The 15908-nt window shown below is 41.1% G+C and overlaps 1 protein-coding gene across 1 annotated transcript; it reads right to left on the bottom strand.

Annotated features, from left to right (window-relative positions):
• Nucleotides 1-200: 200 nt before the first annotated feature.
• Nucleotides 201-14849, bottom strand: sh2b1 (SH2B adaptor protein 1). Its single transcript, XM_059348186.1, is given in 10 exon segments — nt 201-3577; nt 6223-6397; nt 6790-7001; nt 7145-7300; nt 8693-8775; nt 8848-8939; nt 9680-9781; nt 10879-12480; nt 12482-12955; nt 14716-14849. Coding segments are annotated over 9 exon segments (2886 nt in total). The 5' UTR covers nt 12602-12955; nt 14716-14849; the 3' UTR covers nt 201-3233.
• Nucleotides 14850-15908: the final 1059 nt, after the last annotated feature.

Below are 15908 nucleotides of genomic sequence, written 5' to 3'. Positions count from 1 at the left end.
TCAATAATTATTGTTATTGGCTTCATCAATAATTTCTCTTTAGCGTCAGAGAGAGAAAGAGAGAGAGACATTTACTGAGTGATGCTGCTGAGTGACTGAGGTAAATGTTTCCTGCTCCGCTTCTCGTGACGCCTTGACCCCGAACGTCACCACCACGACGCCAACCAAACCCCATTCACAAAATTAAAAATAAAAATAAATCACAATTTAACGCTGTGAGGCTGTTAAAGGCCAGGAGAGAGAGAGGGGAAAATGCTCTATTATAGTCTTAAAACTAAACCAAACTCCATTCAAAAATTTGCTTATTATCACTACATTGCCAAGGGTATCAAATGCCAGAAGAGCATAAAAAATATAATTTCATCTTGAAATTTTTTTGTTTCCTGAAGCTCTTAAAATTAAACAAAACTCCATTCAAAAATCTGTCAATTTAACGTGTTATTTCAGGAAACTTTTATACAGATATTATGCCTTTTTAAAACATTTTGGTCTGCCGAAATCTTGTTCCAGTAATATTTATATATTACTTATGCCCTTAAAATTAAACCAGACTCAAAAATCTGTCAAATTGATGCTGCCTGGCTGTCAAAGGCCAGAAGAGAGAGGGGAAAAATGCTCTTTTATTAGATTTTATTGGCTCTTTTTATTTAATATTGGTTAGCGTATCAAATGCCACAAGAGCATAAAAATATATAATTTTATCTTGCAATTTTTGTCTCCAGATGCTTGCAAAATTAAACCAAACTCTTTCTTTTTGAAACAATTTAAGCAGCCTGCAATCTTGTTCTGCTAATATGTATATATTAATGTCAATTTAAAAAAATATAGTTATAATTGATTCATTGTTTAGTCTGTCCAATTCCAGAAGACAGAGAGGAAAAATGCTCTTTTATAGTCTTAAAATTAAACCAAACTCCATTCAAAAATCTGTCAATTTAACTCTTTTTTTCATACAAATGTCTTTTTTAAACAATTTTGGTCTGCTGAAATCTTGTTCCACTAATATTTACATAGTTACTTATTATTACTACTAAACTAAATAAATAATGGATATAGTTTTTAGGGTCTCAAATGCCAGAAGAGAGTAAAAAAACACACCAATATCGCTTTAATTTACATGGTTTTCTCGACAAATTCTCTTGTACAGTTTAACTGGTGTACCTTAGTGTTAAAACTAAACCAAACTCCATTAAAGTCAGTTTAGTGCTACGCGCTCTTTGAGGAACTTTTATAGATATTTTTAAAACATTTTTAAATGCCTGTAGTCGTGTGAGAAGTAGATCTGCAGCTAACAATTATTTTCGTGATCAATTAAAATCTGCAGACTCTTTTAGTGTTATTGTTTGTTTTTGTTCATTTTAATTAATCTGTTGATTAATAATAATGATGACACACCAATGCTACTTTTTCTTGTAATTTTTGTGCCCAAAAGTCATTTAGTTTTCAATTTTTTGTTTGGTTTATAAACATCTTAGAATGTATTTATTGTACTTACTCACTATTTATCCTACGTCGTAAAACAAAGAAAAGCAGCAAATTCTCCAGAATCTGGATGCAAAAAATAATAATTTCTGCTTCATAAATGAAGAAATATATAAAATCAACATTAGTGTTAATATGAATATCCCTTTAATGTTGTCAGACAATTATAAGGGATACAAAGTGATTTTAGATTGTATAAATATTCAATTAATTATTATTAATTATACAAATTGGAATATACTATTAATAACACTATTGTCTTTATTTTTGGACACGTTTTAAATGATTCTGACAGAAATATCAACATTTTAAGCTTCCGTTTGGTCACTTTTTATAATAGAAACTTTTTTAACACAATGCGTTCAAGGACTGTCGGAAAGCTCAAACTCTGACGATAATGTCTATTTTTACAGTTTTTGAAGGAAAATTTGCCCCAAAAGGTGTGAAAATCTTCTGTTTAATATGTGAATGTTAATGTGCATGTTGAACCTTAAAGGGACAACCTGGAGCACGTCTGGTTCTCCAAATTGGGAACCAAAAACCATCATCTACCACAGGAAATACACTGACTGGGTAAATATTCAATAAATGATTAAAACATTTTTTTTAATAGTTTATGTGACTACTGTTTTTATTTCTGGCCACATTTTAAATGACACAAGTAGAATAAAGTGATTCTGACAGAAATATCACAAGCTTCGGTTTGGTTAGTTTTCTGATGTTACACATGATGCATTCAAGGACTGTCGGAAAGCTCAAACTCTGACAATAGTGTTTTTAGTTTCTTTCAACATTAAACGGTGGATTTTTGGCGATCTCTTAAAGGAAATTTGCCCCAAAACGTGTGAAAATGTTCTCTTTTAATATACGAATGTTAATATGCATGTTGAACACATCTGGTTCTCCCATCTGAGAACCAAAAACCATCATCTACCACAGGAAATACATGGGCTGGGAGTATATATTAAATAAATGAAAATAAAATGAATAGTTTATGCAACTATTATCTTTATTTTTGGACACGTTTTAAATGACACATGTAGAATAAAGATTTAATTTTAAGCTTCAGTTTGGTCACTTTTTAACTGATGAGCCGTTCAAGGACTGTCAGAAAGCTCAAACTCTGACGAGAATGTCTGTTTTTACAGTTTATTTAGACGTCAAACTGGTGGATTTTTTGGGTTCTCTTAAAGGAAAATTTGCCCCAAAGCGCGTGAAAATGTTCTCTTTAATACATGAATGTCAGGTTGAACCTTTGAGCTGAATGGAGCCTGCAGGGCGTCGTCTCCGTACCGGTTGGAGCGTGAGGTTCGGGGTCTAGCTGCCACGCACAGATCACGTCTGCAGAGTGTTTGGTGCCGTGTTGGCGGGACCACTGTGAGGTATCAGGACTGCTGGCTTCACGGCGAGTCGTACCGGCAAAAACATAAAGCTTATCGGACTACATGAGGATAAAAAATAAAAAGAAATGTACCGCGATGGTTAGTGTTGTAAAGCCGCTCTCACCCGTCTCTCCGTCTGCTTCTCTTTCTCTCGTAGTGTTAGTAGTACTCCTCCTCTTCCTCCTCCTCCTCCTCCTCCTCGCTAACAAAATAAAAAAATACTGGTTATGAATGGCTATGATGTACGCCGCCTCATCCAATCTCACGTTCGCTCACACACACATTCAAACACGCACACACACACTCCTCCTCCTCCTCCTCCTCCTGCTGCTGCTCCTCCTCCTCCTCCTCCTCCCCGTCTTCCCTTCATCAGAAGAAGGAGTACTGGTTGTCGATGGCTCGTGGCGCCCTCGCTCCGTCCCTCTCCTCGCCCTCCACAGCTTCTAGTTGGCGGAGAGGAGTGTCCCTGTCCCTCTCCTCCCAGTCCTCCACTCCTCCTCCGCTCCCACCGCCGCTGCCTCCGCTTCCTCCTCCTCCTCCTGTCGTCACCACAGCTGCCGCCGCTGCTGCGCCTCCTCCTCCAGCTGCGCCTCCTCCTCCTCCAGCTGCCACCTCGGCCTCGTTTCCTCTCTCCTGGGGAGGAGTCGGGGGCGGCGGGCGGCCCGGTGGCAGCGGAGGAGGCTGAGGAGGGCTACGGGGTCTGCTGGTCAAGTCTGCACGGAGGAGGAACAGAACAGAGAGAGAGAGATAGAGAGAGAGAGAGAGAGAGAGAGAGAGAGAGAGAGAGAGAGAGAGAGAGAGAAACAAAAAAAGGAGGGAAATGAGAGAAAAGTGTAAATAAAGGAAGGAGGAGGAAGTGGAGGAGGAGGGAAATAAGGCCAAAAGTGAAGTGAAGGAGGAGGAGGAGAGAAAAGAAAAGAGAAAGTGACAGTGAGAGGCTCATTAGATGGAAGAAGTCAGTGGTCATGGAGTCCATGGGAGTCATGGAGGCAGTCCACCAACACACACGCACGTACGCACACCTGCAGACACACACACACGCAGGCACACGCACACACACCTGCAGACACATATACACACGCACGCACACATAAAAAAAATAAAATAATAAAATCTGAATGTTTGAGTCACATACATTAAAATAAATAACTAAACTCTCTCGCTCCCAATCTCTCTCTCTCTCTCGCTCTCTCTCAGCAGAGTCCGGTCTCACTTACACACAGTCAGAGATGGGGGTTGATGGAGAGTCAGGATGGCGCGTGGTGATGACATCACAGACTGTAGGCCGACTGCCTGCCCTGTCCCGGCCTGCAGGGGAGGAGCCAACGGAAACAACAACAACAACAACAACAACAGAGAGGTCAGAACAGCTGACGGGTGCAGATACACGTGATGGAGAAGCTGAATATCAATGCAGCGTTTTGTTTTTCTTTAGTTAATTAATCAACTCGAGGACATTCTGATGCTTCACAAACAAACATGTTGTTTGAGATCTACAGATACATGGAGGGGAGAGGAGACATGAGGGACAAGTGGATGCTTTTGTTGTTTAGATATCATGCAGGATGGATCAGCTGAGAGGAGCAGACGAGCAGCACACAGATACAAACACACACCTTCATGGAGGTCTTCCAGGCTTCTACAGGCAGTGAAACACCTTCAGACCAGCTCTAACTACAGAGAAGTTGGGACGTTGTGTGAAGTTCAATCCCCAGTGGACACGTTATTTATGTCCGTCACTTATGTGTTATTTGTTCCGAGTTTGTCATGTCTCTGATCCATGTTTAGATTTATTTGAAGCAGTACAAGTTTGTGTGTATGGATTGTGTGCATAAATCAAGTTTTTTCTCTATATGCTGAATATGGTCGAAATGATGCAATCTGGTGGAAAGTAGTCAAGATTATCAATTCCAAGGCCAAAGCCCAGATTGACACCAAGATTTAATAAAAATGCATGTATGGTGCTTTAACTTAAGTGAGATCAGAAACAGTTTCAATGTCTCAACCTTCAGAGTAACTATTGTTTGTAAACAGTGTATTTTAGCCTTACTGCAGGAGCTGAGCTGGAAATAATAATATAAGAGCTTATAAAAATATACAATCTGGCCAAAATTCATGCCAAATACATGAACACAGCCAAAACTATTAACAAATAAAGAATGAAAAGCGTGTAATATGTGCTCAACCTGCCCAGAGGGTTAAATGTGTCGATCCCCACTGACACACTACTGTTTAAACCACACAAACATCCTGCTGTAAGTGTGTTTACAAAAACAGAACATAGACCATTTTTCCCTTCTGACCAGGTAAGATTGAAGCTTTTCTGTAAAAGTAAAAGACGTTTCCCGAGGCTGGTTCTTCTTTTTTTTTCTAGTTTTCACTCTAGGGACAGGCGTTTGGAAGAAACCTTACAACTTGATTATCTCTAACATTAACGATCATTCATTACCATTAACCGCTTATCCGCAATCGGGTCGCGGGGGGCTGGAGCCTATCCCTATCTCATTGGGCTAGAGGCGGGGTACGCCCTGGACAGGACGCTCTAACACATAGAGACCGACAATCACACTCTCGTTCACACCTACGGGCAATTTAGAGTCACCAATTAAACCTAAGTGCATGTTTTTGGACTGTGGGAGGAAGCCGGAGAACCCGGTGAGAACACACGCTGAAGAGCCGCAGGCGGGAGGCAAACCGGCGACCCTCTAGCTGTGAGGCGAGAGCGCTAACCACTACACCACCATCGGGCTACACCCGATCAATTAAGCGATTATTCGCTGCATGCATACATGAGCAAAATAAGAGATTAGATAGTACTGTGCAAAAGCCTGTTGTGATAATGGATGCTTTTATTTTGAAAGGACAAAAAGAGACTTGATCCTGTCGATGGTAAAACTAACTCAGTGAGGTGAAACTGTAAAGATAATGTCAAGGAGTTCAGTGTTTTAGCCCCGAAGAGACATGAGGTTAGTTTTCACAGTAATCTTCATATTTAAGTGTATTTTGTGTTTAAATAAGTTTTGGATCAAATTAAACTCAGTAATTCATGCTAGCAAGGTTTGATAGAGTAAGATAGTTTCCCTTGTCTTTCTGTGTGTTTTATAATTGTTATTGCTACTTTCAGTCTGTAAACTGTAGCTTTATCCAACTTAATTCTCAGCTCATTGGCTTATTGACGTACGGCTGCAGAATGGAACGCTCGGCGTGTTTCAGTTCAGTGATACTGATACACAGTCAGAGATAAAATTAAAATTAAAAAATACACAGATCTATTAAAAATTCCACCTGATCGGCCAAATTCGTAAACAACCATTAATCAATTATCGATTAATTATTCCCAGCCCTAGTTGACTCGTACCTGGCTGGCGAACAGCGGTGGCGCCCACGAAGCTGATGAGCGTGACGTCTGAGGCGCCGCCGGACTCCAGGGGGATCGGGTGCACCCGGAAGTGCTCCAACATGTCGAAGATGGACTGGAACCAGAGGTGCTGCACCCGGCATTGACCGTCCTCGTTCAGGGACAGACGCAGGTGCTGCAGAGAGACAGCAGAGGAAGGACTTTAGTGAAAATCTCTCGCTCACTCAAACTCTCTCACTCTTGCTCCCAGACTCTCCGCTCTCTCACTCGCTCCCAAACTCTCGCTCACTCAAACTCTCTCACTCTCTCTCTCGCTCTTTTCTCTCGCTCTCTCCCAAACTCTCTTGCTCTCAAACTCTCTCGCTCTCAAACTCTCTCTCTCCCAGACTCTCTTGCTGCCAAACTCTCTCGCCATCTCTCTCCCAAACTCTCTCATCTCTCTCTCACTCCAAAACTCTCTCGCTCATGACAGATATTCTATCAATATTCAGAGGTTTGAAGTCAGTTAGAGAATGAATGAAATAATCAATTATGTGTAGATATTAATTAGCTGAGTGTTGGACTCACCTTGGCCTTGCCCTGGAAGTTAAAGGTGAGTACGTACTCTCCGCGCCGCGTCTCGCTCTGGCGAACCAGGAAGACGCCGTGGCTCGCCGGGCCTCCGGCCAGCACCAGCTGAGCAGCTTTGAGTCGGGACAACGTGCCGTGGAACCACTGACACTCGCTGAGCGGGTGCTCCACCGCCTCCGCCGTGGTCACCTCCGAGAACAGGAAGGAGCCTGAGAGACGGGAGAAAGTTATTGACGTTAGAAACACAAACCTGGAAAACTCTTTGGAGCAAATATTTTGTAGATTGTAGCTGAATTTCAAAAACTATTTTTTTATTGTTTGGATTAAAAACATGTCTTCAGGTCATATTCACCTGTAGCGTCCGGCGTCTCAGCAAAAGGTGTGCCCAGGCTGGCCCCGCCCCCGCCGAGGATCCGGCTGTCGGGTTCGTCCAGAGGCGCTCGAGGCGGCAGCTCCGGCGGGAGAGGATCCATGAGAGGGGAGGAGCCTCCGATACCGCCATAACACACTGAGACAACAACCAGGGAGACGAGTGAGCCGAAGCCCAAACAAACATTATAAAACCCAGAACTCTCTCGCTCTCTCTCGCTCTCCTGCTCCCAAACTCTCTCACTCTCTCTCTCGCTTCCAAACACTCTCGTTCTCTCTCCCGCACTCTCTCGCTCTCAAACTCTCTCACACCCAAACTCTAGCTCTCAAACTCTCTCGCTCTCAAACTCTCTCGCTCCAAATCTACTGCCACAACACACTGAGACAACAACAACAACCAGAGAGACGAGTGAGCTGAAGCTCAACAAAAAGTTTTAAAAAGCGGAACTCTCTCTCTCTCTCTCTGTGGTTCAGCTGTTTGTCCACACAGCTTTTAGATCACTGAAAACTGAGCTTTTGTAAAACTCCTTCCAAAATAAAAATATTTCATCCGTCCATCTACACAAGCTTCATCAAAGTTTTCCTGACCAGGAACACCACAACTAGGCTTCAGATTTCAGTAAGTATATCTGAAGTGTCATTTTAACCATTTGTTTCAAGGTTAGAAAGAATTTGAATATGCTCTTTAAAAAATGCTTACATTTCAACATAATCTGGCACTTTATCGACACCAAACATCTTTGAATATTTGAAATGCTGCGATCCAGTTGTCATGTTTGTTTGTCGTCTCACTGATGGACTGGAGCTGGACTGACTGACCTGGGCACCAAAACAAAAATGGGGCGTTTTTGCATTACGATTGGACAATGCTTCAAAAGTCTGGATATTTTTGGTTTAGGTGCCTAGAAAGTGCTTGAAAAGTGCTCAGAGTTCACTCTTTAAAAGCTGCACAAACTATGACAATTGCAAAGCGACATAAAATGACCACAGAGATGCGTCATGACTTAAAGAAACACAAAACTACAGCACAAAGAGGCAAAACCACTATAAAGTTTGTGTGTCAGTGCTGGAGAAGTGGTGAGGTCTTATAATCTGACAACACTGACCACAAATGTGGTTCATATATATATATATATATATATATATATATATATATATAAATATATATTGGAGGTGTAGTCAGTCTCTCACTCCCTTTGGAGTGAGAGGTGTAGTTGGAGGTGTAGTCAGTCTCTCACTCCCACACTCTCTCTTGCTCCCAAACTCTCTTGCTCTCTCTCGCCCTCTCTCTCAACATCTGCCATTTCAAACTCACAACCCGCTGGCAGATTTAAAAATCATGTTTTCTTTGAAAATATCACAAAATTACACCATTGATCACAGCCAAAAATTGTAAAAACAAAAAATATAGTAAAAATTTTACATTTCCGACAGTCCTTGAATGCATCATGTGTGGTGAACAGTTTCATCAGGAAAAATAACCAAATCTAAAATCATCACAAAACATCACAAGAAAAAAATCAACTTTTACCTTGTGAGAGACGGTCAACAATTTCAGGTGTCCCGCTGATGTCCAGCGGGCCGACACACACACCTTCAGCATCGTCCTGTTCACTGTGGGAGACAGACGGTTACTTCACGTTGTCCCACACACGTCATCCGTGTCCTTCATTGTTTAAGCATTACCTGAGACAGATGCCGTTCCTGATGTCGCTCAGCCAGGCTCTCATCTGCACAGCGTCACGCGTCTCGATCACGTACTGCGCCGACCCGTCCAGCTAAACCAAGAACAACAGCATGAGCTTCAGACTGGACCAGACACTGCTGCCCTCAGCTCTTACACTATCAGCTCAGCATGAAGCAGCTTACTCAAGTTACTGAGCACAAGTTTAAGGTTATTGTACTTCACTTGAGTATTCCCGTTTTCTAGACTCAATGTGACTTTATTTATTCATCAACTTTCATTCAAACATGCAGGAATTTACACACTACAGACATAAACATAAAGAAAAACAACAATAAATAACATTTTAAGACTGATAATTACATCAATTAAACAATAAAAAACTCAAGCCAGTTAAATAAAATAAACACTAGGGATAACAAATAATGTAAACACCAATAATTAAAATGCTACATTATGATTTTACTCAACAACATTTCAAAGGTAAATAATTAACTTTTAACGACACTACCTTTATTTTAAAAACTAAAAAGACTAATAAATGATGTATTATTATAGATTAAACTACCAAGACATTAAAATGATCTCCATCTCTACATTATATTTCATTCAATACAATTGTATTTCTACTTTTACTTCAGTGAAACATCTGAAGTTTTGTAAAATTATTTATTTAAGCTCTACAGGTCTTGATTCATGATTATATATGTATATATAGTTTAAAACATATTGACTGAAACAGACTGAGTCACCATGAATCTGTATATTTGAAATAAATTAAAGTGATGTAAGAACGTTTGGGGATTTCCCCTCAGAGACTGACGGAGCGGGTACCTGCAGCAGGAAGGTGTTCTCCTTATCGGGGACCTCCAGCGCTGTGGTGCTCCTCACGTCCACAATGGAGCAGCAGGGAACCGTCAGCCGCGGCTTCGAAGACTGGGGGCACACACCAGGTTAAATACACAACTGTTTCCTGTTTCATAGATTAGTAGCCAAACCAAGAAATACTGCAATAAAGTAACTGTGTTTACCACAGCTTTTTAAGGTTATTATTATTATTATTGATGCTTTCATTTGAGCAGCGTTTTACTGTCGTCATGGTATATTAACAACTTATTATACTGTTGTGGATTCATTTATAAAAAATAATTTCTAATTGATCATGTTTTTCAGGTTAAATCTCAACCTGAAAAGTAAATAAAGCTGTTAGCTGAATGGAGTAGAAGAATATAGTTACTGAAATAAAAATACATAACAGGAACCTTTAAACTGAACTTTAGTAGAGTTCTTGAGTTAATGTACTTAGTTACATTCCACCACTGCTTTTATACTAGGGCTGGGCGATATATCGACACATAAAATATATTGATATATTTTTAAATGTGATATGGAATGAGACCAAATTGCATATATCGATATAGTTCTTCCCCCCCTTCTTTCTTTATATATAAATGCTGCCCTTACTAGGGTTTGTCATATTTACTTATTTTGTAATGTTCATTATTCTTTCTAATATAAAGATATTTATTTCAGGAAAAAGATTGGCCTATTAAATTTCAGGCTATTTTTATTTTATAACATAAATGTGCACATAAAGTGCACTCCATAAAGTGCACATAAATGTGCACTTTATGGAGTTTGATTTTTTTTACATGGTACTTCTGTTGTTATACAGTATTTTTGTTCATTTAAATAAAGGGTTTCAATAAAACTAATTGTGACATGTCATATTTGGCTTTAACTGAACATTTGCTCTCACTTTGAGATAAAAATATCAGGATATATATCGTACATCGATATTCAGCCTAAATATATCAGGATGTGACTTTTGGTCCATATCGCCTAGCCGTATTTTATAAAACAAGTTCTTCTCTTACAAACATGAAAGTTAAGCTTCCCTGTAACCTTCTCAAATCTCTGCCTGTGGTCCAAAAGCAAAAATATTCAGTTTAATCTCAGATGTGATAGAAGAAAGAATAAAATCTGAATCACTTCTCTGCCGGACAGTTTATATTAAACAGATTCACACTCACTTTGGGTGGAATGAAGAATTCCAAGTAGTACTCCTCTCCCCGCTCTGCTCCCTCTCGATCTCTCTCTCGGAGGACGAGGCGACACTTGTGCCAGCGTCCTCCTCTCCAGGGCACGTTCCCACCGCTGGCCAGCGGCTGCACCGCGCCAACCTGAGCCGCGGATGAAGCCGAGGCGGCATTGTTGTTGTCCGTACTGTGATGCAGCAGACCGAAGGAGAAGCCGGAGAAGCCGTGGCTTCCGCTCAACTCGTCGCTGGATGAGCTGACGCTCACGCCACCCTCCCGCACCAGCCGGCCCACCTTCCTTGGAGGTCCCATGGCGGCGGCAGCGGCGCTGCTGGGAGGCAGCGTGGAGGAGGCGGAGTGGGGGCCGGCGGCGGTTGGGGTGAGGACGGGAGGAGGGGATCGAGTCAGTCTGAGTTTCTCCAGACGGTGGCTCCACTTCTCCTTCTCACCTCCCTCGCCGTTGCTCCGCCGCCGGTCCCGAGCAGCCTCGGACAGAGACAGAGAGGTGGCGCTGCTGGAGGATGAGGGCGGCAGCGAGGAGGAGGAGGAGTGGGGCAGGGAGAGGGGCATGGACAGGGAGACGGGCATGGAGGAGGTGGGGGTAGGAGGCTGTGTACCAGAGTTCCTCTTTGAGGAAGAAACCAGCGTGGCGTCCTGCACTCCCATGGTGTAGCTGTAGCTGGAGGGCAGCTGGCTCTGAGCCGAGTCGCTGGATGAGCTCCGCCAGTGCAGGATGCCGCGGACGCTCCCCCGCACGCTGCGACCCACACTCCGCAAAGAAAATCGCTTCTTAAGTTTGTTTTTGGAGGAGTTGGGCGTGGTGTTGCCTTTGGAGCCTGGCGGGGGCGACACGGAGGAGGACGAGGGGATCTGAGGAGGGTAGGAGGGGTCGGCGCCGTCCACCTCTGCAGGCTCCACCTCCCGCTCCTCTGGCTCCACGTCCTCCCCCACAGACGCCACCCCTAACCAGCTGTCCTCCTCCTCCTCCACCGGGGCTTCCCCGTTCCCTGGAGCCATCATGGCGCCCCTCTCCTCACGCCTCCCGTTGTTCCCGCCCACTGAGGAGCAGCACGACGACGATGAAGATGGAGGCAGGACTTGGCTGTGGGCGTAAGAATCTTGAAACCTGTCCCCGCTGCGGTTCTCCAGCACCAGCCGGGCCGGCGCCGGCTTGGAGGAGGCCCGCGTGGCGTTGGTCGGGGGACACGGGAGGACGGCTCCCCCGGATGCCGACAGGGGCGAGACCGCTTCCTCTTCCAGGGAAGTAGCGTCCGACTGGGGAGCCCAGCTCGCCATGTCGTCCCTCCCAGAAGCACAGCTCGGCGGGAGCGCCCCCTCCAGCTCGCTCTGGAAGTGGCGGACGAAGCGGTCAGTGAACCGCCGGCAGAAGGCGGCCGCCGAGTCCGGGGAGTAGTGTGGGTTCTCCAGGAGGAAAGCCCGAAAGTGGCGTGCAAAGTCACCGGCTGCGACGCGGGCGTGGAGCTCACAGAATTCGGTCCAGCTCAGGCATGGCGAGGGGGACGGCGTGGGTGTGTCCGACAGCGAGGAGGGGTGGGCCTGAGGGGGGGGGCTCACCAGAGGGGGCAGAGGGGGGGGGCCGGGGGGACAGGGGCAGCAGAGAGGGGGAGGGAGGGGACGGAGACGGGGAGGGGGAGGGGGGCAGAGGGGAGGAGTTGGCCGCCCGCGGGCTGGGCGGGGTCAACAGAGAGCCGTTCATTCTGATTGACGTATCGAATCACTTCAAACATATGACAGAGAGCCGAAGTGATTGCACAGCTGGGGTCACTGACGGGGGGCAAACACGGCACATTGGTCTAATAATTTACAGATGAGTGAGAACTTGAGTGTCGGGCTCAGCTCCATCGACACCGACAACACCGGCCGGTTACAAGAGGTGAAATATCTCCGAGGTCAAGCTGTTTTTGCTACATTATTTTGAGAATTTAAATACTTTATCGTCTCAATGAGAAACTATTGGACTCAGATGGCCGGAGGAGGTTAGATGTGTGCGAGTCACAGGCTCTGCCCGTCTTCACCGTCTGTCCAACATCCAGAGAAACGAGGCCACATCCTGGAAAAGAGTTCTACTTCAGTCACTGCAGCTGGTCGAGATACTTGAATTACTTATTATTTAACTTATTATATTAATTACTTATTCTATGATGGTTCAGACCCTGGCTTAAACATGTATGTAAACAAAGAATGCATCAACTTCAGAATGAGAGTGTATATATACAATCATGCAAAAAATTATATATATATATATATATATATATATATATATATATATGTGTGTGTTTTTTTAAAAATACAGACAATGATACCATATATAATAGCAGAACAGTGACTATGATATTTTAATTATGAATTAATTAAAAATATTCTTGCAAGCTTATCATTAAAATAAAAATGCTGAGTTTTTTTATTTTGTTTTTAATTTCAAGTACTTTGAGCTGCTTGTTTGGTATGAAATATGCTATTAAAAAATATTATTATCAGTAAGCTCCAACAGTAAAACCATGTTTTTACATTAATACATTGAGTATTAATACAGCATTTTTCATAATTTTAATACTTTATATCCACATGTTTATGATTATAATTGCAGACTTTTCCTGTAACAGAGAATTTTTGTTGATATTTTTCCTGCAGTAAAGTGTCTGAATACTCCACCACTGTTAGATTTATTCTTCTTTCAATTCTGAATCTCTTTTAGTATATACGGTGCTATACATTGGTTATTATTATTATTATTAATAATAATAATAATAATAGTTAAAAAATGAGCTCCACCTCAAGCAAATCCTGCTTTTACATTAATAGATGAGTGATAATAATAATTGAAGGAAATTTTAAATATATATATATATATATATGCAGACATATTTATACTTTAAATACTTATTATCTACATGTTTATGATAATAATTACAGACTTTAACTTAAGTTATATATTCAGAGCAGGACTCCTGTAACAGAGTATTTTTTACAGTGTGGTGTTAATATTTTTTCCTGCAGTAAAGCCTCTGAATACTTTTCTGTAAATTCTGTATCTCTTGTTGTTATGTTTTTTATTAAAGTACACTGAGCTGCATGTTTGGTATGAAAGAGCCAATAAAAATAACGTCTATTATTATTTCATGAATAATAGTAATAATAGTAAAAAAAAATGAGCTCCAACAATAAAATCCTGTTTTTACATTAATGCATGAGAAACTGAATGATATTAAATGTGTGTGTGTGTTTGATTTCAATATATTATATACATACACACTATATATATATATATATATATATATATATATATATATACATACATACATACATGTATATATGATAATAATTACAGACTTTTACTGAAGTTATATTTTCAGGTCAGTACTTGTCCTGTAACTGAGGATTTTTACAGAGTGATAGCGATATTTTTCCTGCAGTAAAGCCTCTGAATACTCCCCCACTGCTGTTAGATGGACCTTTATTATCGCTAACTGATAATAATGAGTCTTAATATCTCCAGCTCGTTAGCATGCTAACATGCTAACAGTGAGTCCTGCTCATTCAGCTCTCTATAGAGACGTCCGCTAGCTAACAATAGCTAACTACCGTTAGCTCGCCGTTTGACCTGCTGCCTGTTTTCACCTTTTTTCTGCTCTGTTTGTGACATATATCTGATTTTGTGTGATCTGTCTGGGGCTGTCCGCAGGTTGAATCACCGACAACAAGCAGCTAACACTAAGCTAGCCGTTAGCAAGTTAGCTTAGCTATTAATAAACCAGTTAGCTCGCCATCAATGTTGCCCCATAAACTCAGAGTCCGAGATTGTTTCTGTACCTGTGTTTCTCAGTCCGGGGTTGTGTGCTGGGACACACCTCATCCTGCTCCCAGCAACATAACGGGACCGTCTCTCCTCTCTGAAGCTTGTTGTTGTTGCTAAATGTGAATATTGCTGCTGCCTTGCCTGGACCCGTTCCTCTCGCACCGCCTCGAGTTCTCGCGATACTTCGGACGATAGTTCGGTGGGTCGATGACAGCTGCCGTTAAAAAAATATAATAACATTTTTTTTTAAAATAAAAGGATTTCATGTGACTGTGACTGTCAAAAAGAAGAACTACCAGGACAAACAAACAAACAAAAGATAATTTACTTAGTAAAATTCCTGCATGAAAATATCCTACTTTTATAATTTAAATAATGTCAAAAATAAATATATATATATATATATATATATATATATATATATATATATATATATATATATATATATATATATACACACACACACATATATATATATATATATATATATATATATATATATATATATATATATATATATATATATATATATATATATAGGAGTAAAACTCATGCATACTTTTATTTTATTTATTTCTTAAAATATTTCTATACTTCAGACATTAGGTTGTTATTATTGTTATTATCTATCTTGTTATAATAATAAGAATAATATTAATAAGAATAATAAGAATAAGAATACAATAAGAATAACAATAACAATAATGATTTAAAAAAATAAAAGCATTTTAATGGATTCCATTCCCCCAAAAACTGTGATGGTAAAAAGGAAAAACGAACAGGACAAATAAACAAACAAACAAAAGATAATTTACTTTAAGTCAAAGTCCTGCATGGAAAAGTACATTTAAATAATGAAAAAAATAAATATAATTTTAAAAACAATCAATTTTAAGGTTTTTAAAATATTTCTATACTTCAGAAGTTAGTTTGGTTGATGACAGCTGCCGTAAAAAATAATAATAATAATAATAATTTAAAATAATCACAGGATTTTAACTACGGAAGAGGATTGCAGCCAGGTAGGACATAAAAATAACAAATATAACGGATTCAACTCCCCACAAAAACTGTGACGGTAAAAAGGAGGCATGACCAGAACAAATAAACAATAAACAAACAGATGGAGTAAGTATTCAGACCTGTAACTGCAGTAAAAGTATCATTTAATTATTAAAAAATAACAGTTCTGCATGAAAAACTCAGT

Source organism: Centropristis striata, chromosome 13 (genome assembly GCF_030273125.1).
Source record: "Centropristis striata isolate RG_2023a ecotype Rhode Island chromosome 13, C.striata_1.0, whole genome shotgun sequence".
NCBI lineage: Eukaryota > Metazoa > Chordata > Actinopteri > Perciformes > Serranidae > Centropristis > Centropristis striata.
This window is presented reverse-complemented; position numbering and strand designations above follow the sequence as displayed.